This window comes from Camelus bactrianus, chromosome 13, assembly GCF_048773025.1.
Source record: "Camelus bactrianus isolate YW-2024 breed Bactrian camel chromosome 13, ASM4877302v1, whole genome shotgun sequence".
In the NCBI taxonomy this organism is placed as follows: domain Eukaryota; kingdom Metazoa; phylum Chordata; class Mammalia; order Artiodactyla; family Camelidae; genus Camelus; species Camelus bactrianus.
The window spans coordinates 50,013,846-50,036,582 of NC_133551.1; the positions used below are offsets into that span (position 1 = coordinate 50,013,846).

The 22,737-nt window shown below is 58.8% G+C and overlaps 1 protein-coding gene across 1 annotated transcript; it reads right to left on the bottom strand.

Annotated features, from left to right (window-relative positions):
- Positions 1-652: 652 nt before the first annotated feature.
- FOXO6 (forkhead box O6) lies at positions 653-22,127 on the bottom strand. Its single transcript, XM_074376702.1, has 2 exons — positions 21,063-22,127; positions 653-2,837 (listed from the first exon to the last, which is right to left on the bottom strand). The coding sequence occupies exons 1-2, from the start codon at positions 21,474-21,476 to the stop codon at positions 1,551-1,553; spliced, it is 1,701 nt and encodes a 566-aa protein (XP_074232803.1). The 5' UTR covers positions 21,477-22,127; the 3' UTR covers positions 653-1,550.
- Positions 22,128-22,737: the final 610 nt, after the last annotated feature.

Genomic DNA, 22,737 nt, shown 5'->3' on the forward strand with positions numbered 1-22,737 from the left:
AAATCTTCCACGGATGAATGGATGAGTGGGTGCAGGACCTGTGCTCCCACTTTACGTATCTTTTCTCCTTTACTGCTCACCAGAAATCCACGTGATAGGTGTACTATCCTGTGGTCTAGACCACGACATCAAGGTTACAGAGGCTGAAAACTTGCCCAAGGTCACACAGCTAGAAAACAGCAAGGAATAAATTCAAACAGAAGCCTGTGTGCCTTCAAAAGCCTCCTTTCAACCACCGCAGCATGCCTTCCCAAGCGACTTTCCCTCAGACCCCGTTTTCTCATCTGTACAATGGGAACAAAAATTATACCTAATACAGGACCCGGCATGAACATGTTCTCAGTAAATATCTGTGCCTTGTCTCCCAAATCTGAGGCTTATTTGGGACAGAATTTCCCCAGGCCAGAAACTTCCTGCAGGCACTTGTTCACAGAAACAGGTGCAGAGCTCCACACAGGCATATCTCCAGCGTCCAGAACCCAGTAGGTGCTTAACCAATGTGCATTAAGTAGACAGGCATCAGTGAATGCTGACACAGATGCAGACACAAAGCCATAGTGGACTCAGGTACAGGGACCACCCCCCTCCCCCGATTCCCGCCAAGTATCCTTCTACGCTGCCACTGCTCCCCCTGCTAGCCCAAGGCGCGGGAAATATTTAAAACAATTTTATTCATGAAAATATGCTGTACAATGCACTCTACACGGCCTCGACACGGCACACACGCACACGCACACGCTGACGGCACGGCCACGGTACACTGCCTACGATATGCGCCGGGGACGCCGCGCCCACAGCCTGCCCCGACGGGACACTTATAAATATGGGAGAGAGGAGCCACGACTGGCACGGAGAAAGGGGTGTCAGGTTGAAGGGTGGATCCAGAGTTGAGGCCCGCTGGAGAGGATGAGACCAGTACTGGGGGATAGTTGGGCGTGGAAAGGGAGACGGACATCCACCAGAGAGGGGAGAAGCTAGGGCTGGCAAGGATGGGTGGAGAGGCTGAACCGTGGGAGTGGAGATCGGAGGGTGGTTTAGGGACGAAGGAGGACATCTCAGGGTGAACAGCCAAAAGGTACATGAGTGTGTTTTCGATAGGGGTTTCCTGGCAGTGGGAAAGTGTTAATTAGGAATCAGATCTGAGTTTGGGGTGGGCGATTCGCCACGCGAGGGCCCTGAAAGCGAAACTGAAGATTCAGAGACGCCCCCCACCCCGCCCCATCTCCCGGTTGGCTTCCCCTGCCAGCGCGGCCCACCTCATTCCTCTCCACTCCCACCTAGCCTGGAATCCAGCCTCTACTCCCAGGCTTCCTGCCCCAGGAGGAGGGGGAGCGGGTCTCAGGAGTCTGGGCAGAAATGGTGAGGAGCCCCAAGCCCCTCCCTACCACTTCCCTCAGCGGTCAGCTTCCGAGGGATGTCTCTAGCTGGGCAGGGGCTGCCTCCTGGATCCCCTAGTGGAGGGGGAACGGGAGTGGGGACCTGGGGATCAGGATGGGAAGACGTAGGCCCCTGGGAGTGGGGCAGGGCACCCGGGGCGCGGGAGGTGGCCCTCAGCCTGGCACCCAGCTCTGGTTGGGGGGCGGGGCCCCGGCCAGGCCAGGCGGTGGTGGCGGCAGGGCCGAGTCGAAGTTGAAGTCCATTTCGTCGCTGTCCATGAAGTCGTTGAGGATGATGGATTCGACGTCGCACTCGAGGCTCCCGCTGAACATGTCGAGGTCCAGGTCGGCCGGGAAGCGGTCGGGCGCGGCACCCAGAGGCCCGGCGGCGGCGGCCGCATACGGCCCGGGCAGCGCGTCCAGCAGGAGGCCGCCGGGGGGTCCCCCGAAGACCGCCGCGTGGCCTGGCGGCGCCAGGCCCGCGGCGCCCGCCTCTCCGGGCAGCGTCATAAGGCTGATGGGGTGGGCTAAGGCACTGCGCGAGGGCGCCGGCGGCGCGTACGGTGCCGCCCCCTTGCCGGGGTAGGCGGCGGCTGCGCCCGACAGCGCCAAATCCCCAGGCGCACCCAGCACCGGGCCGGGCCTGGGCGCCGGTGGCGGCGGCGGCGGCGGCGGCAGCAGCGCAGGCAGCGCCCCCGGGCGAAAGGGCGGGGCGGCCGGCGCAAAGCTGGCCTGTTTGTTCTCCTGGATGGTCTGCATGGGCAGGCGGCGCAGCGCGCCCAGCGCTGGCGGCCCGAAGCCCCCGCCCCCGCCGTAGGCGCCGCCCTTGCAGCCGCCGAAGTAGGCGGGCGTCCCGGCGCGGGCCCGTGGCCCGTACGCGTCCTGCGAGCCGTCTAGCAGCGCCTCCGGCAGCCCCGCGCCGCCGCCGCCGCCGCCGCCGCCGTGGAGGCCCAGCGGGCCCCCTAGCTCGGCCAGGCGGGGCAGCTCCCCCGGGCAGCGCGCACCGAGCGCGGGCGACAGCGCGCTCGCCGGGCTCGGGTACATGAGCGGCGACGATGGCGCCAGCGCCTCCAGGGCCTCGTCGTCCTCCAGTTCGGCCGCCTCCCCGAGCAGGGGTCTGCCGCTGCCGCGGAAGTCGGCCCACGCCTCGTAGTCGTCGCTGGCGTGCGAGGCCGGGCTGGTGGCCCACTTGGCAGCCGCAGGCATGGGCCCCGGGGCTGGCGCGCCCGGGGGGCTGTCATCGGGGCTTCGCTCGGGTGCCTGCAGCTGCTTCTTCTTGCTTGCTTTGCCCTTGATACGCAGGAACTTGGCCCCGTTGTCCATGGACACTGCCCTGCGCCGCGGGGTCTTGCCCGTCTTTCCTCCCTCAGGGTTCAGCATCCACCACGAGCTCTTGCCGGTGCCCTCGTTCTGCACGCGGATGAAACGGGTGTGCAGCGACAGGTTGTGCCGGATGGAGTTCTGTGGCCAGACACAAGGACAGGGGTGGGGGAGTGGGAAGTGAGAGGATAAGTGTTGGGAAGAGGAGTGGGAGAAAACGGAGAAGTGAGAGGATAAGAGAATGGGAGAAGAGCCAACGGCGGAAGGGGAGGAAATAGGGAAGATGAAAGGGTAAAGGCGGGGGTGGGGAGGGGGGAGAGCAGGTGTAAGTGCCAGGTCGGACAAACTCAGAATACCCAACCTCTACCCCAGGGCCCCACCCTCCCAGCTCCCGTGCCTCCCACAGGTACTGTCCGTAGGGTGGGGCTGGAGCTTTGGGTAGCATTTCCAGGGAGGCTACTCTTAAGGGGCCTGCAGCAGGGAGCAAGACACCCCCTTCTCCAACTCAGCCAAGCCCCGGGGCTAGCCAGGCTGCCAGGGTCCCCCAGCAGATTATGTAAGGGCTCATACCGCTGCGGCTCATTTGTCCGCACCCCACCCCCCAAGCCTGGCATGGCGCCAGGAGCCCGAAAACCCAGGGCTCCAGAAATCAATCTCGCGGTGACTGATTAAGCCCTGTTTAGAACTAATTGCTCTTTCGTGTGTGGGGAGAATAAATTACCTGCTTTAATTTCGTGTCTTTAAAATGCAACTGCAGGTAGAAAAGACTGTTAACCCTTTGCTAGGAGGGCCTGGCCAGGGAAAGCAGAACAGGCTGGGGGTCCCTAAGGTGGGTATAGGCCCAGACTTTCCTCCAACTTCTCTGAGCTTCTGTGAACTCCACAGAGGCTTTGGATCTAAGCAAGCCCCTCAGAGCATATCCATTGGCCATGGAGACCTCAGACCCCGCCTGTGCTCATTGCCCACGTTCAGGTCAGCCCAGCTCCCCTTTGGGCTGCAGCCCTCCCTCCCCTCCCCACCCAACCCACCTAAAGCAGAGTAGCTCTGCCCTCAAAGCCCCTTCCTGGTGGAACCTTCAGAAAATCCCACAAAGCAGGTGGCATCATGCCCGTTTACGGACAAGCAGACCAAGGTTCAGAGAGGTGAAGTGGCTTGCCCAGGGCCACACAGCCCTTCTGCTGTCCCTGGAACTTTCCCTGGCCTTCACCTTTGCCCCACCTGTACATATCCTCTTCTAAATGTCTGTTGTGCCCGTGCTCCCATATCACTGCCTGCTTTTGCCAGGCTTGTCCTGGGGACAGAGGAAGGCAGAGGAATCCGCAGCCTCACAGACCTGGCTCCCCACAGGAACCTGGAAGAGCAGAACTTCTGTAGGGCCTACCACGCCCCACCTCTGGGGCCTCCCTCCTGGTGGCCTTGACCTCCTGGCTGAGGCACTGCTGTGGAAATAGCAGAGGTTTGGGTTATCTGCAAGGCTGGGCAGGATGCCTGGCTCTTTCCAGCCACCTAGTTATGTGGCCATAGGTTGTTGACTCAATCTCCAGGAGCCTTATGCCTCAGTGAGCTACTCAGGAAAAAATGGGCGACATTCAATAACTGCCTCAGAAGGCTGTTAGATCACTACCTGAGATAATGTGTGTGGGTGTTTGGTGAACACACCGGATGCTCTTAATGTTGGTTAAACCCCTCACTCTGGCCAGAAGACCTCACTTTTTAGATCACCCAACAGACCTGCTCCATTCTACTTCCTTTATATCAGGCCCTGAGTGTACTGTGCTGGGCATGAACAACTCTGGGGAGCTGCCATTATCCCATCTCCTGTACCAGGGAATGGAGGTCCAGAGGCATGATGTAACTTGCCCATGGTCCCACAGGCAGCAATACCAGGTACCACTCCAGATCTGCCCAGATCACGGACCTGCTCTTAACTTGTTCATCCACCCAGCCCCAGAACCACCCCCGACCCTGATCCTCGATCCTCGAGGGCTCTCCCTCCTGTCCTCTTCCCACTAGTCTCCAGAAGGAGGGGTCCTTCTGCTGCCCAGGGTACCCTCCCACCCCTCACTCCTAGCTCCAGGTACTCATCTGACTCTTCAGGGCCCCAGGCTCCCTATCTCTGGCACTTTCTGGTCTTGGGAGACAACAGCTGGGGCTCCAAGTCCCCTTCCAGCATTGGCCTGCCTAGCTTCTCCTGGGGCTCTGAGGGGAGAGGAGCCGGAACCCCCTGGGAGTGGTGCTCCCTGGAGTACATACCCCCTTTTCTTCTCCCGCCCCTGCACCTGGCTCCCCAGGCCCTCCCCCACACCTGTGTTCTGGGGCCTCAGAGGCCTCCATTCTCCTCCCCTATGGGACTAGCTGCCCTACCAGAGGCTCCACCTCCCAGCTTCTCCAGCTGGAGGTCAGTCAGGCAACACCTCTTTATCAACCTCACTATGCCAGCCTGGTTCTGAGTGCTGGGGGTGGGGGATGGAGGGGAGGAAGGGCAACATCAAGTATTGGCACCTCCTGAGTACCTGCCAGTTCAGCCCTGCGTACTACAAGTACTTTATCTCATGTGATCATCCTGTCACTCTCCATACAGCTCAGGGCTTGTGATCCCTATCTCAGGATGAGGCGAGTGAGGCTCAGAGAGGTTAAGTAGGTTGTCATGGTCACATAGTTTAAGTGGGAGAGCCAAGCACTGATTTCAGGTTAGTCTCACTCTCAGTCTAAAGGACCTCACATTCCACCATGGAGAGAGAACAGGTCAGAGAACTGCCAAAGGATCTTAGGAAACCAGTCCTCCAGTGCTTCTCAAACTTTCCATGATGTAACCAACCGTAGAAGCTGGTAGCATAGGAAGCCAGGGGGCATGTTAAAAGGTCAAAATTCCCAACAACTCTTGTGCTTTCTTTTTAGAATTCAAGAGAATTTTGCCTTGTGCTTCATAATATTTCCACATTTTCTGACTATCAATAAAAAGGTTTTAGATTACCACCAAGAACACATGCTCCAGGCATATGAAGTCTGCATCCTTCCCCACCCTGTTTCCTGCCCAGCCAGGGACAGAGTCTGAGCCCTAGCCTATGGCTGGTCAGACCCAGAAAGAAGAAAGGACTCCCCCTGGGTCACCCAGGACCTGGTGGCAGAGCTGGGGTTGAGCCCAGGCCTCCTGACCCCCCAGCATAGTGGTCCTTCTATTCCAGCAGGCCTGACCTGGGGCTGGTCCCTCCTCCTCTCCGGGCCTCAGTTTCCCCCTCATAAATTAATGAGATGGGCCACTGGTGCTCTAGGCACCTTTTCAGTTTGACAATGAAAAGTTCTTCTAATCATCCAGTCCAGAGGTTTTCAAACTTTTTATATCTTTCCAAGTAGTGGAATTCTTTTTAGTAAGTGGAACCTAATGCAAAACTTGAGTGTTCCACACTCAAGCCATCAGGGGTGGGGACGGGGGTACCTGGAGCCCTGCCCTCTCAGCATCCTCCCTTGCACACTCACAGAAAACGAAGATTTTGGGGAGAGATTCTGCAGGCCAGATGGATGGGGCAGTTGAGGCCTAGAAGGGTATCACACCTTGCCCAGGCTTACCCAGGGAGGTGGCCCAGGGCTGGGTGAGGACCTCAGCTGCAGTCTGCTGAGCTAGGCTCTTTACCAGGTGTGCATCAGGGCTGTGCCCTAGGAGGGAAGCCCAGGCCCTGCAGCATTCTGGCTCCTCAGGGCCCAGCCACCTGGTACCCATCAGAGCTCCCGGCCAAGATCCAGTGGCAAGCACCGATCACATCTCACCCACAAGGCCTCCTGGGAGGCCAGAGGCCCCGGAGGAGGTGAGGGAGGCAGTGGAGGGAGACGCCTCTGCCAGGCAGCAGTAACCAGGGCTCCCTCTCAGAGTCGCCTAGCAACCCGCCACCACAGCCATGGCCCCGGCATGCCCAGACTTCCCTGGTGCCCAAGCTGGGCCCGGCTTCTGGGGCCTCACACCTCCCACACCTCCATGCTGGCCTGGGACAGGTTCCCCGGGGAGATGAGACCTCCCTGATTCACAGCCTCAGAGAGACCATCAGAGGGAAGGGACAGTGGGTTACACCCCAGGGCCATCCTACTCTCCCTCAGAACCTGGGCAAGGGAGGCCAGCTCCGTGGGGCCTCAACCACCAGGTAGAGGAGGCTAGTGAGGACAAAGAATATGGGCTCTGGTGTTGGATCTGGATTCCAGTCTGGGTCCAACAGCCACAAACAGTGCAACCCTGGAGCAAGATGCTTTGAACCTCCATTTCCTAAAACAGCAACCTGTTTCCAGACTTACTTCCCCACAGTCTTCCACCAGGCAGCAGCCAGAGTGATCCTTTAAATAACCTGGATCACATCCAGTCCAGAACCCTCTGAGGCACCCCCGTCTCACTCAGAGTAAAGAACAAAGGCCGGGCCATAGCTCATAAGCACCTCCGTGACCTCCCAGACTCCTCCCCTGACACTGTCCTGCTGGTTTCCTCCCTCCTGTTCCTTACACCTGCCGGGCACCTGCCAGGTGCCATCCCACCTTGGGGCCTCTGTCTCAGGGGCATTGCTGTCTGCCCAGATACCGACATCCATCTCTCACTTCCTTCAAGTCTCTGTTCAGATGTCACCTTAGGTGACAAGACCCTTCCTGCCCACCGTTTTAACAAGCGCTCCTCTTTCCTGCCACTTCTTGGCCCCCTTACCCTGCTCTGAATTTTTCTAAAGCAATTAGCATTTTCTAAATTAATATACAGTTTATAATCTATGCTTATTATTTATTGTCTGGTTCCCCTTATAGTAGAATATAAGTTTCATAAGGGATCTCCGTCTTTTTTTTTTTTTACTATACCCCATGTGTTTGGTATATGCTAGGCATTTCATAAATGTTTGTTGAGTGAATGAATGAGAGAGAGAAAAGGTGGGTAACAGTGTGTTGCAGGGAGAATTCATGAGACTGGCAGAGTGGCCGGCACACAACAGGGGCTTCCCCAAACTGGGCTGAGAGAGAGGAACACGGGACAGAATGGGAGGCCAGCACGGGGTGAAGAAAGGCAGGAGCAGTCTGAGCCACAGAAGGAGGCACAGAGAGGAGGGAGGGCTTCTGTGAGAAGGAAGGGAGGGCTCATAGGGTGAACAATGCAGCTGCCCACCCCAGCTCCCCACCCTGCTCGCTCCTGCTCCCTAGACAGACTTGGGGGACCCAGGGCTTGCTGTGGCCAAGGTCTCTCAGTCTGGGTCCAACAGCCCCAAACAGTGCAACCCTGGGCCAGAAGCTGCTCCAGGAGCCCCCGTGGAAACAGAATAACCTCGTCCTTGCAGACCGTGCCTCCCTCGTGGACAGGGTCTGATCCATTTGGTGGCGGCAGCTCATCCATCCAACAGGACACCCTCATCTATTCCCAGGACACCCTTCGCCCACGAGCAGTAATGCATTCATCTGACAGCACAACCCCATCTATCCAGCACACCAGTCCCATTTATCCAGCAAGTACAACCTCATTTGCTAACAGCACTCCATTCACCTGACGGGCCCCCTCATTTATCCAGCAGGACACCCTCATTTATCCTCCAAAGGCGGAGGCTCTCCCTTCTCCTGTGGTGTGGCTGTGTTCTCTGACGGTGCAACCTGACTGATCCAGCAGGACGTCATCTCTCCTACAAGTACACTTCATCCCCTGATAGTACAACCTCATTTATCTAATAATGCAGCCTCACCTTGCCTTTGAGTACCACCTCATTCCCTGACAGTACAACCTCGTTTATCTTCCAGCACAACCTCATTTCTCCTCCCAGCACAGCTTCATTCTCTGATAGCCCAGCCTCATCCAATATTACTTCTCTGGCCAGGGCCCGCCAGATTTCAGAGGTGGAGAGGGGGGAGACAGAAAAGAGGGGGTCCCACCATTTGCTATCCCCTGCCTACAGAGGGCTGCCTGGTGCTGTGACTATATCCAATCTCCCCAGGCCCTCCCAAAAGGGCCCATGGACTTTGAGTTCTAGGTTTCTTGGCCCAGCCAGCGCTCCAGCACTGTCCTGCCTCCTGTCTGGTCCCCTCTAGGGCTGAAGAGGGCTCACGGGATGGATTTCCTCCAGCTCTCCAGCAGGGGAACAAACTCCACCTGATTCGATCTGTAGCGTTTGCTGATTTCTATGGCATGGAAACTCCCACCGTCGCCAATTTTAAGCCACCAGCATGATGTCACCGAGTGCAGAACTGGGAAGAAGTGTGCACGATCAGCTCTAGCACACCACTGGCACGTGTTCAAATAGCAAGGCAGGAGAAGGGTACCACCTACTACATGCCAGACCTAAGTGAGGTTCTTTAGGCACGTTTCTTCTTTGAATCCTAAAAACCATCCTGTGAGTAGGTAATGCTGTTTTACAAAGGGTCAGGGAACTGAGGCTCCAGTGGGTTAAATGACTCCTGAGACCATAAAACTGGGAAGTGATGGAGCCAGGTCTGGGTCTCGGGGCTGTTGGATGCCAAAGCCATGGCTCTTCCCACCCAGTGTGGCAGGGAACAGTGCTCTGCTGCCCACCTCAGTGGCCATCCCTGCCTTGGTTCTCAAGCCCAAGCTCCCTGGCTTTCATAAGAGACAGGAGACTTAAGTCTTGTGCTCCCCACCCACTACAAGACCTGTGGGTGGCTACCTCCTGGCCTCTCTGGCACCTGGGGGATTCCAGGACCCTCCCAGTTTAGTCCTGGTTCTTGTGTCCACCCATCCAAGCCCATAGTCAGGTATGGATGCCCCTCCAGGTTCCACCACTGACCAAGGTTCAGCCCAGCCCCTCCCTCAGAAAGCTGACCCCACCTACCCAATGGGGATGGGTGACCCAGCAACTCCCTTTAGTGCCTCCCTGAGCAGAGATCACCTGTGGGGCCAAGTGAGCTCTCTGATCCCCTCCATGACTCCCACTTTCTCTCTCCCTCCTTCCTTCCCTCCCTTCCTGCATGAGGAACCATTGAGGGCTGGAGCTAGAATCCCAACTTCCTCCATGTGACCTTGGATCACCCCTATAAAAGAGGGGTAACCATCCCATCATCCCTTGGGGGAGGGGCAGCTGGGAACTGGATGAGATCCCACATGTCAAGAATCTTACTGAGTCCCTGTCTCAGAGTCTCAGGAACTGCCCTTGTCCCAACCCTTACCCCTCAACCCCACTCTGGCCCAAGAACATACACTTGTCTCAGAGAAAGCCACATGCTCTTGGCAGGTGGGGAGGGGGTGTAACTTGTTCTGCTGCCTGGGGTGCTCAATCCAGACAAGCTCCCTGGCAGAGGGAGTGACCTGAAAGACCTCAGAGCCCTGAGGCCATGTGCAAATCCTTGTACTAGGGTGTATAGTGAAGGAGGGGTAGCAGGGCAGGTGGGGGCATCAAGGCCACAGGTGTTGACAGGTGAGTGGGCTTGGGGTCAGCGGCAGGACAGAAGTGGGCAGCCAGGGGCCAGGAGGAACTAAATGTCCAAAGCAAGGCATGAGGTCAAGGGACAGGCCCTGGCATCCCCAGTCCCCACCCTAGAATCAACAGAGGCCACATACCCAACTTGGGCAGCAAAGAAACCAGCAGCAGAAGCCCCAGCTCACCCCTGTGCCAAAGCCCATGGTTTCTTATCCCCCAGGGCTTGGGTCCAACTCCAGACTGACACTCAAGAGCCCTCCAATGCTCTCCAGCCTCATCACCTCCATTCCCTTAAACCCATCTAGGACTCCAGCCACCCTGGATGTTTCACACCTCCATGCCTTTGCACACTATCTTCCCCATGCCCTTCCCTCTCTGCTCAGCTGGTTCCTACAATTCCATCAAGGTGAGCTCTGAGGCATCTTCCTAGCCCCCTCTGCAAGCCCTCAAGATAGTTGCTCCCACCTCAGTGCTACTATAAAAATCTACCTGTAAACTAGAGTATGATTGTGGGTGAGTCTGCCTCCCCACTTGAACTTGGCGGGGCAATCCTTGGCTCACAGTAAGTCAACACAGAGGTTGGAACTCTCAGTAGCCATGAACCGCTCAAGCCTGGCAACTCTGTGTGGTTTCTGTTCAGCAAAACCTCAGGCCGGAGCTCCAGGCCTTTCTTCCCCCCTCCTGGTTTCCCCTCCAGTTCCTGCTGCCTCTGCTATTTCCTACTTTTTCCTGGCTCCTCAGGAGACTTCAGCCAAGTGAGGAAGGAAAGAAACTTACCGAGCATTCATCTTGTGCCATGCACTGTGCAGGCACTCAACAATTAAAATCTAACAACCCTCTGAGTTGGTTTATTATACTGATTTTACAGATGAAAAACTGACATGCCCAAGTGGGTAGATGGTGGGGCAGGAATTCACACTGAGGGCCCTTGCTCTTCCTCCCACCCTGAGATGCCTCTAGGGGCATCTGAACTGAGCCAGGCAGAAGTTATCAGGCAGGCCTGGGGAGGGGGCACCAGGAACTGTCCACACTGGCTTGCAGTCGCTCCAGAGCTCCAGAGACTCTTTCTTCCCTCTTCCAGGATTAAAGGGGACCCCTAAATACTAAGCCATTCAGGGTTCTCCCAGTCTCCTCAGTCTGAGCCTCCCACCTCCAAGGCCGCAGGCAGCACCTCCCCACACCTCTGCCCCAGGCCCTGGGAGCAGCTGCGGTGACCTCACCCAGCCCTGCCCTGGGCCTGGCTCTGGGGAGGGCTCGGCAGCTGTGCCCCAGCCCTGCAGGCTGGCTCCTGGGGTAGGGGGTTGGGGGAGAGGAAGAGTGGGCACAGTGCCAAGGGAACCATCTGCTCTCCCAGGGGCATGGCCACCCGCACAGACACTGGCCTCGCCCCCAGGGGCCGCCCTTGGCCCTCTGTCCCCCTGCCAAGGGGCTCCAGGAGCCCAAGGCAGCCCACCCAGACTGGGGCACCAGCCCTCATCTGCCATCTGTCTTCTCCTGGAGCCTGCGAGGACCTTGTAGGGCATGTTGGAGCACGCATGTCCACTGGAAAACGAACAAGTGCTCAGGGTAAGCTCTGGGGCCGGAGGACAGAGGCCAGGGCTGGGTGTGCTGAGCACTGCCTGCCCCATCCCCAGCCTTGCCAGGCTAAGAGCAGGCTATCCCCTGGGAGGTGCGAGGGGGGCCTCCATCCCCACACATCTGCTCAGCTGGCAGGTGCCTCTGGCAGAGGGCAAGCCCCTTCCCCCACGGCCCCAGCTCAGGTTACAAAAGGAGGCAAGGCCAGCTGAGGACAGGGGGAGGGGACAGGAGGGGTGGAGGAGGCTTCACAGCTTCCCAGTGTTGGGGGAGAGGAACTCTGATCCCTAGATAGGACTGAGAGCCAGAGAGGGAAGGGCCATGACCAAGGTCACACAGCCTGCCAAGTGGGCAAAGAGGGGCCAGCGTCCAGGGGCAGGCTACCCTGGGTTCAAGGGTGACCTTGAGTAAATCACTGTCCTCATCTGTAAAAATACAATGCCTAAATCCTGCCTGCTTGCCTCCCAAGGCCATGCGGAAGGCTCTGTAGGCTAGAAAGCAGTGGGTCAACCTAAGGGCAGGATGAAGCTTGGACATCCTGATTATCTGACACCTCAAGGACAGAAAGGGAGACTCCAGAAGAAGGAATCCTCCCCGCCCCAACAGCCTCGAAACACACACATACAAGTCAGTGTCGCTCAAGGATCAGGGCCTAGGGACCGCCACCCTGCACAGCACATGGGGAGGTATCTCCTTTCCCCTCCCAGAGCAATGAAAACAGTAATGATATTTGCGAAGACTTCATTGGGGACTTTTCATGTAACTCCTCTTACATGTAATTCTCACAACAAAGCTTGGACAGAAGACCTATGATTATCTCATTTTGCAGCGGGGAAATTGAGGCTCAGTTGCCCAAGGCCACACAGAGGGTCAGTGGCAGAGCTAGGACTGCTCCTCTCTGCTTGCCGCTGGATTCCTACCCGCACCACTCCATCTCACCTCCAAGATCCTCAAGGCACCAAAGGGTGCTGCCTGGCACCTCAGGCCTGGCATCCTGGAATCCTGGGATCTCAACCCTCTCTCAGGCTCATCTCCTCCCCTGGACCACAGCATCAGGTCCATACTGGGCACCTAAACCAGTCTCTGCTGCCGCCCCCCCACCACCACACCATCATTTTTGCCCATGCCACTCCTTGTCCCCCACAGCTTGGACTGCCAGCTCCTCAGCGTGGCAAGCAACGCCTCTCACCATCCAGCCCCTTTCTTCTCCAGCCTCAAGTCCTGCTGGGCTCCAGCTAACACAGCCGGACCCTGTGGGGCTCCTAAAGAGTCCTGAGGGATTCACTCTTTTGTCCGGTTCTCCGCCCTCACCTCCAAATACCCACAGCTCATTATCTGGCCTTCCATCACAACCCTGGACAGTTTTTATCCTGAATCAAAATCAGGAGTTCTCATCTTATCCCCCCAGCTGGACCTGCAGGCATTTCAAGGGCAGGGAGTCAGTCCAGTTCCCCTGAGCAGCACTGCACAGTGGGTGCCCAGTGGGTATAGAACTGCATTAAAGCAAGTGGAGGACGCGGCCATCAACCCCGGGGCCTGCAGATGGCTGGTGGGGGGAAGGAAGGGTGGGGAGGGACAACCTCAGCTCCCTCCCTCTGGGAGCTCTTGGTGTCAGAAAGGGAGCCAGGGATCCCGGAGCCACCCCCAGGCTGGAAGCCTCAGGGCCAAACTCCAAGGGAAATCAGGGAGACAGTGAGGATGGGGATGGGTGGAGGTCAGCGTGGACTGGCCTGGCCAGAGCACTGCACTAGGGAGGAGGTAACCCAGGGCAGTTGCATTTCGGTCACTTCCAGTAGGATACTGTGAAAGCCACTTTGTTTCTCTCAGCCTCACTTTCCTCATCCGCAAATTGAGGATAGTAGCAGTACTGGCTTTACCACTTGCTGTGAGAATTAAATGAAAGAATTTCTGGGGCACGTGGTGGCTGAACCCCAAGCTGGATGAGTTCATTGTGGCTAAAGTAAGGGTCAGAAGATGGGATAGGATATAGGATCGTGATGTGGCTGGAGAGGTTGACTGGGGCCAGGTGGCCAAGTCCTTGAGTGTCCCACTAAGGCCCCAGCACTGGATCCTATAAGAACAGCACCGCGCTGTACACATGGTCGTGCCTCCCCCATCAGACTGGGAGCTGGAAGAGAGCAGGCAGAGAGCAGGGGCTGCGACTTTCCTTTCTGCTGCTTCCTCACCAGTCCAGTTCCAGAGAGGCCTACTGAGTATTCACACAGAGGTTTTCCCTCCCTCCTGCAGCCAGAGGCTCTGGGCGGCAAAGCACATCAGACACGGAGGGTGGGTGAATGGGGAGGGGATGGTTTCAGTCCCTTGGAGCTGACTGCCTGGAGCTCAATACCCCGGAGGACCCAAAGAGAGTGAGGAAGGGGCTCAAGCTGGGCAGCCTGCTTGGAGAAGAAGCTGGTCCACACTGGAAGCAAAAGATGGGAGGGAAAAGCGGGAGCAGAGAAAGCTACCATCTAAGGCATTGGTTCAGAATCTGACCTGTCACCAGACAGACCTGTTAAAATACAGATTTCAAAGCCCACCCGCTGAGAGTCTGACACAGAGGGTCTGAGACAGGGACGAGAGACTGTACTGCCTGAAAGCTTCTAGGTGACTGTGATCATCAGCCAGTTCTGCCATCAGCTAAGGATTTAAGGCAGGAATTCTCAGAGAGACACACTGGGTTCCAGAATCACCTAGGAGGTAGGTTTTTGTTCCAGCTACTCAAGCTCCCCACCTAGTTTCTGAGGGGTGTCCCAAGGGATCAGAGTCGATAGCTGCCTTGGTGAGCATGTGACAATGGCAGTGGTTTGGGCTAAGAACGCCGGTGCCAGGTATAAAGGTGGCAATGCAAGGACTGCCTGGGATCAGAGGCAGCAGGGAAAGGGGGAGGAAGGGCAGGGCCTGGGTAAGGCTAGCAGAGGGCTCAGAGGTCTAAATAGAGCAGTTTGGGCTTGGTGGGCTCCTAGGGGAACTGGGGAGCCCCGGAGGGTTGCGGAGCAAGAATGAGTGAGGCTTGGGACAAGAGGGCTGGCTGGCATGTGGGCTGACACTGCCTGGTGTTGGGAGACGGTGAAACACGGTAGAAAGACACTGGTCTGCATGTAAAGCCAGGCTCAGCCTCATCTCAGCTCTGTTGCCTTGGCCAAGTAACTTCATCTTTCTGGGCCTCCATTTCCTCAACTGTAAAATGGGGCTATTGACAAATACCTGGCAGGACCCAGGGAGGATGAAATGAGAAAATTGTGAAATGCCCAACTGGCTGCCTAACACCCAGGAGTCAATTCTCTTAATTCTTCTTCCCATTCCCACGAGAGGTACTCCCCTGAGAGACCAGAAAGGTTTCTCTGCAAAGAGGGAGGCCCCAGTGGGGAGGGTGTGGGAGGCCCCTCCCCCACACGCCACCTGGCCCCCCTCCCACCTCCACATATGGGTTGGGGGGTGGGGAGAGGCAGCAAACAGCCAAACCCTCCCAAACAGGAGTTGGTTTCCATGGTAACCAGGGTGCCAGGAGGAAGGGGGGTGCTCCAGATCCAGCTGTCCCCCAGAGAGCCCTACTGGGGCCCCAGGGCCTCAACTAATGCCCACCCAACAGTCTGTACCCCCCATCTGCCTGATCTGGGGGCCAGCTGGGATTGCCACGAGCACTCCTTTCACTGGGCCCAGAGCATGTCTGCCATCTGGGTCCTGCCAGGGACAGGAAAGGCAGCCCCAAGCAGGAGTCCCCAGTTCCAGTTCCTTCACACCTGTACTCACACACTTCCACCCATGAGAAGTCCCCTCAGTACTCTGTGCCCTCGGTCCCAATTAACCCCTCATGGCTCCTAGAACCAGAGAGGTTGTTAGTCACAGCCTCCGAAGGACCAGAGACTGAGTGTGTTAAGGCCCTTTGGATATGGATGAGAACACTGAGGACCAGCACGGGAGAGAGCTTTGCTCCAACTCACACACGCTCCATCAGGTTCCCCTCCAGGGGCTCTATTGGCCCCTCACCCACTGCTGACTTCACAGCTCCACCTGACCCCAAAGGGCTGAACTAGGACACCCTGAGCAATGCCCCAGAGAGATGGGCCACTGCCTGGGAGAAGGAATGAAGTCCTAACAACTTGAAGATCTGTCTAGTAATAGGATGGGCAGTCCCAGAGGTTGCGAGTCCCTGGTTCCTGGGAGTGTGTGAGAAAGGGATCCATCTGGAAGGACACCTGCAAGTGGGTAATGGGCCCCATGACTCCCCACCTCTCCTGGAGACCCAAAGTCAGACTGAGGTGGAGGGAGCAGACACCCATGAGGACCTGTTTCTCAAGTACCCACTCTCAAGTTGGGAGACAGGCCACAGGCTGCAAATAGGGAAGGGGTGATGAAGAGCCAGCCACAAGGTAAGGAAGACTGTGAGGTGAGGAGGGAGCCACCCCTGCTGTAGTTGGCGCACCCACATCTCAGAGGCTCACATCCCCACATGCAGCCCATGACCACGCCCTCACCCCTCCCTCCCAGGACACAGACAGAAGGGTTTTCATAGCCTCCAGAACCCTATGTAGTGACCACCAGCTGCCACTTAAAGAGGGGAGAAGGTGGGCTGCAAGAAACAAGACTGAACCCTTCAAAATCCCTCCCTTCTGGCCCCAAAGGCACAGGAAAAGCTTGAGTTTGGGAGACAGATGGGGGTTCAATTCCCAGCACTGCCATTTCTTAGGGATATGACCCTAAGGCAAGTCACTTCACCTGAGAAACAGGGATGCTAATACCCACCTGGAAGGATGGTGGCCAGGATTTGACAGGATGTGTGCTGGGCTGGTGGGTGCCTCCTCTCCGGCCCTCCCAGCCCTTTCCCTTCTCTGGAAGGGCCCCTCCACTCCTCTCAGTCCTGAGGCTGGAGTGCTCGGGGCATGCAGAGAGGGGCCTCCAACCTACAGAAAGTGGGGGGCTGGGGGGCGCTGAACTTTCGAACCCGCACACCGCCCCCCCATCCCCGCGCCGTTCATTACCTTAACAGGAGTTAAAAATAACCGTCTCATCTCTTTAAATTAGTCTGTCTGCAATTACCGCCTGGCACGGCGCTGCCCGCCATCGTCCCGCTGGAGCGGCGCCAGGTGGCAGGCGGGGGCCCTCACCCTGTCTGTCGGTCTGTCTGTCTGCCTGCCTCTGGGTCCCCCCCTTCTCCCCGCAGAGGCTCAGCTACCCCAGGGGCCTCCCAGCTGCCTGCCTCCCGAGCTCCCCAAGTTGCGCGGAGAGGGGGCCCGAGGGGGCCGGGGCCGGGCCATGCGGCTGGCAGAGCAGAGCGAGGGGCCTGCGGGGAGCAGAAGACTGGGGGGGGGGGGAGGGGCGCCGGGAGGCCCGGGAAGCCGGAAGGGCCCGCCGCGAGCCAGCGCTCGTGGGTGGGTGTGAGCAGGTGGCCGTGGGAGTCTGCCGGGCGTGCCAGCAACTGTGCCAGGAGCGGCTGGCACGGGCTCGTGCCCAGGAGGCGGGCAGCTGCCAGCCCCCAGCTCGTGCAGTGCGGAGGGTGAGGACACCCCCCAACCGGGGCTCACACCGCCTCCTCCCGCACCCCCACCAGCCCTCGGGGCTGGGGATCCCCGGAGGACAAAGAAGGAGGAGGGAGCCCAGCTGGAGCAGGCTGCGGGGAGAGAGCAGGGGGAGCCCCTTTCACGCACAACCACTGCTCAGCCCGGCTGTAGCAGGACCCTCCTCCTGGCCTCTAGATCAGTCTCTCCGTTCTAGCCCCTACTCCACTTAGGACCTACTGGCCAGAGTGGGCCATATGGGGAGGCACCAACCCTCCTGACCCCACCCCCCAATAGCCAAGCTGCCCCAGGCCCTGAGGGAGAAGGAAGTCCCCATCCACTGGGCTCCTCCCCCACCAGGCTTGGGGACAGGAATGGGAGGCACCCAGGCCTGGCCTGGGAGCTCCCAGGGGAACTGGCAGCCAGGAAACACAAAACCAGGCAGAACAACTCTAGGGGTGCTAAGAAGACCCAGAGCAGCCTGGAAGGCTTCCCGGAGAAGTCAAGTGCTAGGGAAGGTAGGGCTACAGTGTCTGAGAGGAAGTGGGAGACTCTACCTGGATGTGCGATATCCACACTTCTGGGACACTGCAGAGGGAGGGGGACTTCCTGTCCAAACTCTCATCCCAGGCCTGGAGACACTACGCCCTGATGGCAATGCTACCAGCCTCTTTGGTGGAGTTCCCAGCACCAAGCCCAGCCTCTCTTGAGTCTTATTCAGCCTGCACCTGCTGCTGATCTTGCCTCCTCCAATCCCTCTCTGCAACACCCCTGGACTACCTCCCCACACCACAGCTGGAACAACAGGGCAAAGGCCAAGCACTGGGCCCTTCCTGATCTGGCCGGCTCAGCCTTTCCCATGCCACAGCCCTGCCATTCCTAGGAGCCCTTGGTTCCAGCCTGGCACACCTAACCGCCTCCCAAATCCAACATGTGCAATTCCATCTCCCCGTCTTTGCCTATGCAGTCAATATTCCTTGGAAGACTTTCTCCCCTATTCTATCTCCCCTCCCCCAGTGAAGGCAGCCCAGATCAAGTGCCACCTCCTGCGTGAGGACTTTGGCTACCTCCCTGCCCCATCCCCGGCCCTTCTTGCCTGTAAAACGTTAGGGCTTGGGTGTGGAATTGGTTGAGCCCTGATGCATCCTAAAGGCAGGTGCAATGCCTTCTACTCCAGATGGAGTTCCCCAACTCCATCTAACACAGGGTTTGGTACACCCAGGGGATTCAAGTGCAACACTTATGTGGGGGAGGGGAAGGTAGGAGAAAAAAATGGGTCCCTGGCCCTAGTCCTGGCACCTGAGGTGTACCACAGTTCTGCTAACCAGAGGGTGGCTAGGAATTGGGGATGGCTCCTCCACCAGGCCCTTGAGGACTGACTGGGTATGGGGGAACAGGCAGCAGGAGGCGAAGGAAGCTCCCTGGGGAGCTGGATGGGGTGGGGTAGACACTGAGGGGATGAGATGAGAGAGGCCAGGAGCCCTTCTGAACAGCCCTCTCCAGTGCCTGGGTGGTCTCTGCCAGGACCTAGCCCAAGCCTGAGGCTCCCTTACCAATGCCTCAGTCCAGGACAAGCCTTCCAGGGCTCTTTCCTTCCTGAGCCCAGGCACAAGAAGGACCAGTGTGTCCCCAGCCGTGTGGTGCAGTGGAAACCACATCCAATGGGCAGGCGGGAGACCTGGGCCATCATCCAGGGCCTGCTGCTCACTGATGACTTGAGAAGAGTCCCATTTCCTTCCAGGGCCTCAGTCTCATGGTCTGAGAAATGAACTTGTGGGACTAAATTATCTCCAAGTACATTCCCAATCACATTTAGGATTTAGACCTGCCCCTGTTTGAAAGCTGTCAGTGTCCCCCTCCCACACCCAGTGCCAGCAGGACACTATTTCAGAGGCTCTGGGGCCTTGGAGGGAGACACACCTGGACTGGAATCCACCTTTCCCATCTACTGACTGTGTGACCTTGGGCAGTTCACTCCTCCACTCTGTGCCTCAGTGCCCAGCTCTGTAAGTGGTAACAGAAAAACATCCCTCAGGGAGTGCAGAGAGCATTAAAGAAGATGCTTGGCACAGATGCCCAAAGGTGCCTGGCACAGGGCTTGGCCCTAAGACCCTCAATGAATGACAGTTCTTACCCAGCTTTAAGTCTCATTTTCCCTCTTGCCATCTTTCCCCATCATCCCTAATCCATCAAGCCCAGCTGGGGCTCCACCTCCTGCAGGAAGTCCTCCTGGCTTATTCTGGCCCACAGTATCCTCCCTGGCCTCAGCACACTCTGCACCATCCACCCATTTCTTCACTCTTTCACCAGACATGCACTGGTAGCTCCTGATGCCAGGCATCATGCTTGGTGCCATGGGCGCAGAGATTGCTCTGACACTGCCACTGTCTTCCAAAGGCAGGGTGGGGAAGGGAAAGGAGACAGGACACAAAAAACTAAGGCCTATGACAGACAGGGAGAGGGCCAGAGAAGAGGGCATCCAGAGCTAGCTAAAAAGGGTCAGGGAAGGCTTCCTGGAAGAGGCATCTGAACTCTTTGCCCTTGAGGACAGGGGCTGTACCACCAAGGAGAAACGAAAGGTGGGGAAAGCATGGGAGCAAAGCACAAGGGCAGGACCCACTTGGGAGGAATAAGTGTTCTGGTGGGGGCTGAGCCCAAGGGGACCTGAGAGAGGATACAGAGGGAGACTCATGTCCGCTCCTCCAGTCTGTGCCCCCACCCTATAGCGGCCATAGAGAGACAGAGAAGCTGCTAGCATGAAGCCTGAGAGCCATGGGCTCCCAGGTCACAGCACGTGGGCCCTACAGTGCAGCCACTGGGCATCTCCATGCCCACAAGCCTCCCCTCCTCCACTGGCACACCTCTTTCCTGGACTCTGTCTACAGCCACCACCAGGCACAGCCCCCTCCCTCCACTGAGGCATGCCTCCGTCACAGAGAGCCCCCTCCCACAGGGAGCGTGACACAGCTCACAGCCCCTAAGCAGGCACAGCCGCCCTCCTCCCCCAAAACGCATCAACTATCTCCAGTCCCCAAGAAGTTGGCCAGAGGAGGGTCTGGAGACCACAATCTTGTCAAGCCCCTGTCTTCTCCCAAGATGGCTCCCCACTTCCCGCTGGTTGGTACTGAGGCCTCCCTGGGGTCCCCCTGTCCCTCCTTCTACCCCCAAATGCATCTGGGCTCAGAAAGCTAGGGAAGTGGAAGACAGACAGCCTAGGGTGGGCAGGGACAGATCCCCAGGTCTCAATACCCTGCCCTCATATCAGCAGGGGTCATCACCAGCCCACCATGCTGATCCAGGTAAGGGGGGCAGCAGCTGCCCCATGGAGAACTCAGATCTCAGGTCACCTGACCAGTTCCCCACCCGAGGCTGGCCTGGTGCCCTAGGGTGAACTCCTGGCACTGCAGGGGGAACTGTGGGCCTAGGGTCGCATTCCTCACCCTGAGGCAACTCCAGGGAGGGCAGTGGGAAAGATCTGGGAGGAAAGCAACCACTTCCCCCAAAGTCATTATTTTAGCTCTTTAAGGAGGGTGCCCTGGTGTTGAGGGTAAAACAAGAGTAACACAAAGCAAACTCGCAGGGTAAGAGGGGGATCCCCAGTGTCCGAGGTCTGAAAATGGATTCTTTTACTATGCCCCTAAGGTTGGGGTGAGGGTGTCCCTCGGGGATGCCTCAAAGTGGCAGTCCCTTGTCACTCCACCAGACCTCCTAACCCGTATCCAGAGCACGCACACAGCTGCTCGCAGCACGCCCCCGCCTGTCTGCCGGCCGGCCCCACGCCCCGGCACATACTCTGTGACCCCTGGGGGTGCCCCAGGGCCTTCCTCCAGACCACCTGCCCGGAGCCCGGACGCCTTTAGTAGCCCGGGAAGCCCCTGGCAGGCGATCCCAGCCCCCTCTCCCCAGCCGGACGCCCCCACCTTCCAGCCGGCCGAGCTGTTGCTGTCGCCTTTATCCTTGAAGTAGGGCACGTAACGGACCATCCAGTCGTAGATTTGTGAGAGCGTGAGCCGCTTGTCCGGGGCGCTCTCGATGGCTTTGGTGATGAGGTCGGCGTAGGACAGGTTCCCCCACGCGTTCCGCCGGGAGCTCTTCGCTTTCCGCAGCGGTCCGACCTCCGCGCCCAGCGGCGGCGCTGGGGCCATCGTTGGGGCCGTGGCCCGGCGCTCCGGCCCGCAGTCCTCGGCGCCCTCAGCCACCCCTGAACCCAGTGCACCGTCCTCGTCGCCGACCAGGTCGGGCTGCGGCAGGGGCCAGGTACACGAGCGCGGCCGGCTCTGCGGCGCGAAGTCCGGGTCCACGTCCACCTGATGCGCTCGCAGCTTCGCAGCCATGGTCCCGCCCGGCTCGGGCGAGGAGGGGAGGGAGGCTTCGCGGAGGGTGGGCGGGCGGCTCCGGGATCTGCGCGCCCCGGGGAGGCCCGCGGGAGGGGTCCCTGGCGGCGCCGGCTCAACCGCGGGGCGCCATGGGCTGGGGCGCAGAGACAGGGGGCTGGACGCGCTAGGAAGCCCGAAGGGAGGGAGAGATGAGGGTAGAGAGGGAGCGGCAGCCCCAGAGCCCAGCGGGCACACACCTCGCCCAGCCCCGCTTCTAGCACCTGCCGCCTGCCTGCGCCTGCAGCCACCACCGCCACCGTCGCTGCCGCCGCTCCCCCGGCGCCGGCCCAGCACTTGGGCCCCGCTCTCCCGGGGCGAGGCCGGATTGCACCATGCCGAAGCCCGAGCCCTTGCCGGAGCCCGCGCCGCCGCCGCCGCCCCGTGAATGCCGCCGCCGCCGCCGCTCCGGCTCCAGCGCCAGCTCCCGCGCCTGCCGTGCTCAGCGCCGGCTGCACCTCGGATGGGCGGGGGACGGGGAGGGGGCGGGCCCGACGCGGGAGGGGGCGGGGCGAGCCCGTCCGAGGCCGCGGAATCCTCGGCCCGCACGGTGCCCCGCCCGCGGACTGGGGGTGGGAGTGCGGGGCTCCCCGCTCGGGGCGACCCCGCCGCAGCCCCTATACGCAACAGCGCCGCCTACGGAGCAGGGGAAGAGTGGCAGGCACGACCCCGCCCCCTGCTCAGCGCTGGGGGAGGGGGCGCGGGGGCGGGGCCCGAGAGGTCTCATTGGTCCGCAGCAGGGCTGTCCCGCCCACGGACTCGGCAGGATCCCTCCCCGAAGCGCGTCAGCGGGTTATTGTTACAACCCGGGGTTTCCCGGGGCAACGGGGAAGGGGCGGGGCTCAGAACATTTGGCCCCGCCTTCTACTCCCCGGAGGAATGCTCCGCCCCCTGTTTCTGGACCCTTGGCGTTTCCAAGTCTCTGTTCCAAAAACCAGGTGGGGGGGGGGGCATGATTGAGCTGTTTGTTCTCTTCTTTGTGCCCTAGACTGATCTGGGGAAAGGGAAAGGGTCAAGAATGCCTGGGTTCTAGGCCAGGCTTGGCCGCAGTTTTAACTTCTCCATCTGCAAGTATTTTTCGTGGGCTCTTAGGGTGCCTGTGGGCATGGCATAGTTTTAGAGCCTCGGTTCTGAAAGTTTAACACGTAGTAGAATCAACCTGGAGAGCTTGTTAAAACGTATTGTTAAGTCTGGGTTGGGGCTCAAGACTTTGCATTTCTAA

What these genes read in the sequence shown, in the direction of transcription:
- FOXO6 (XM_074376702.1), bottom strand. Translation starts at nt 21,476, where the DNA reads ATGGCTGCGAAGCTGCGAGCGCATCAGGTGGACGTGGACCCGGACTTC. An exon ending in ACAGCTCGGCCGGCTGGAAG is followed by an intron (nt 2,838 to 21,062) that starts GTGGGGGCGTCC and finishes GTCTGGCCACAG; the next exon opens with AACTCCATCCGGCACAACCT.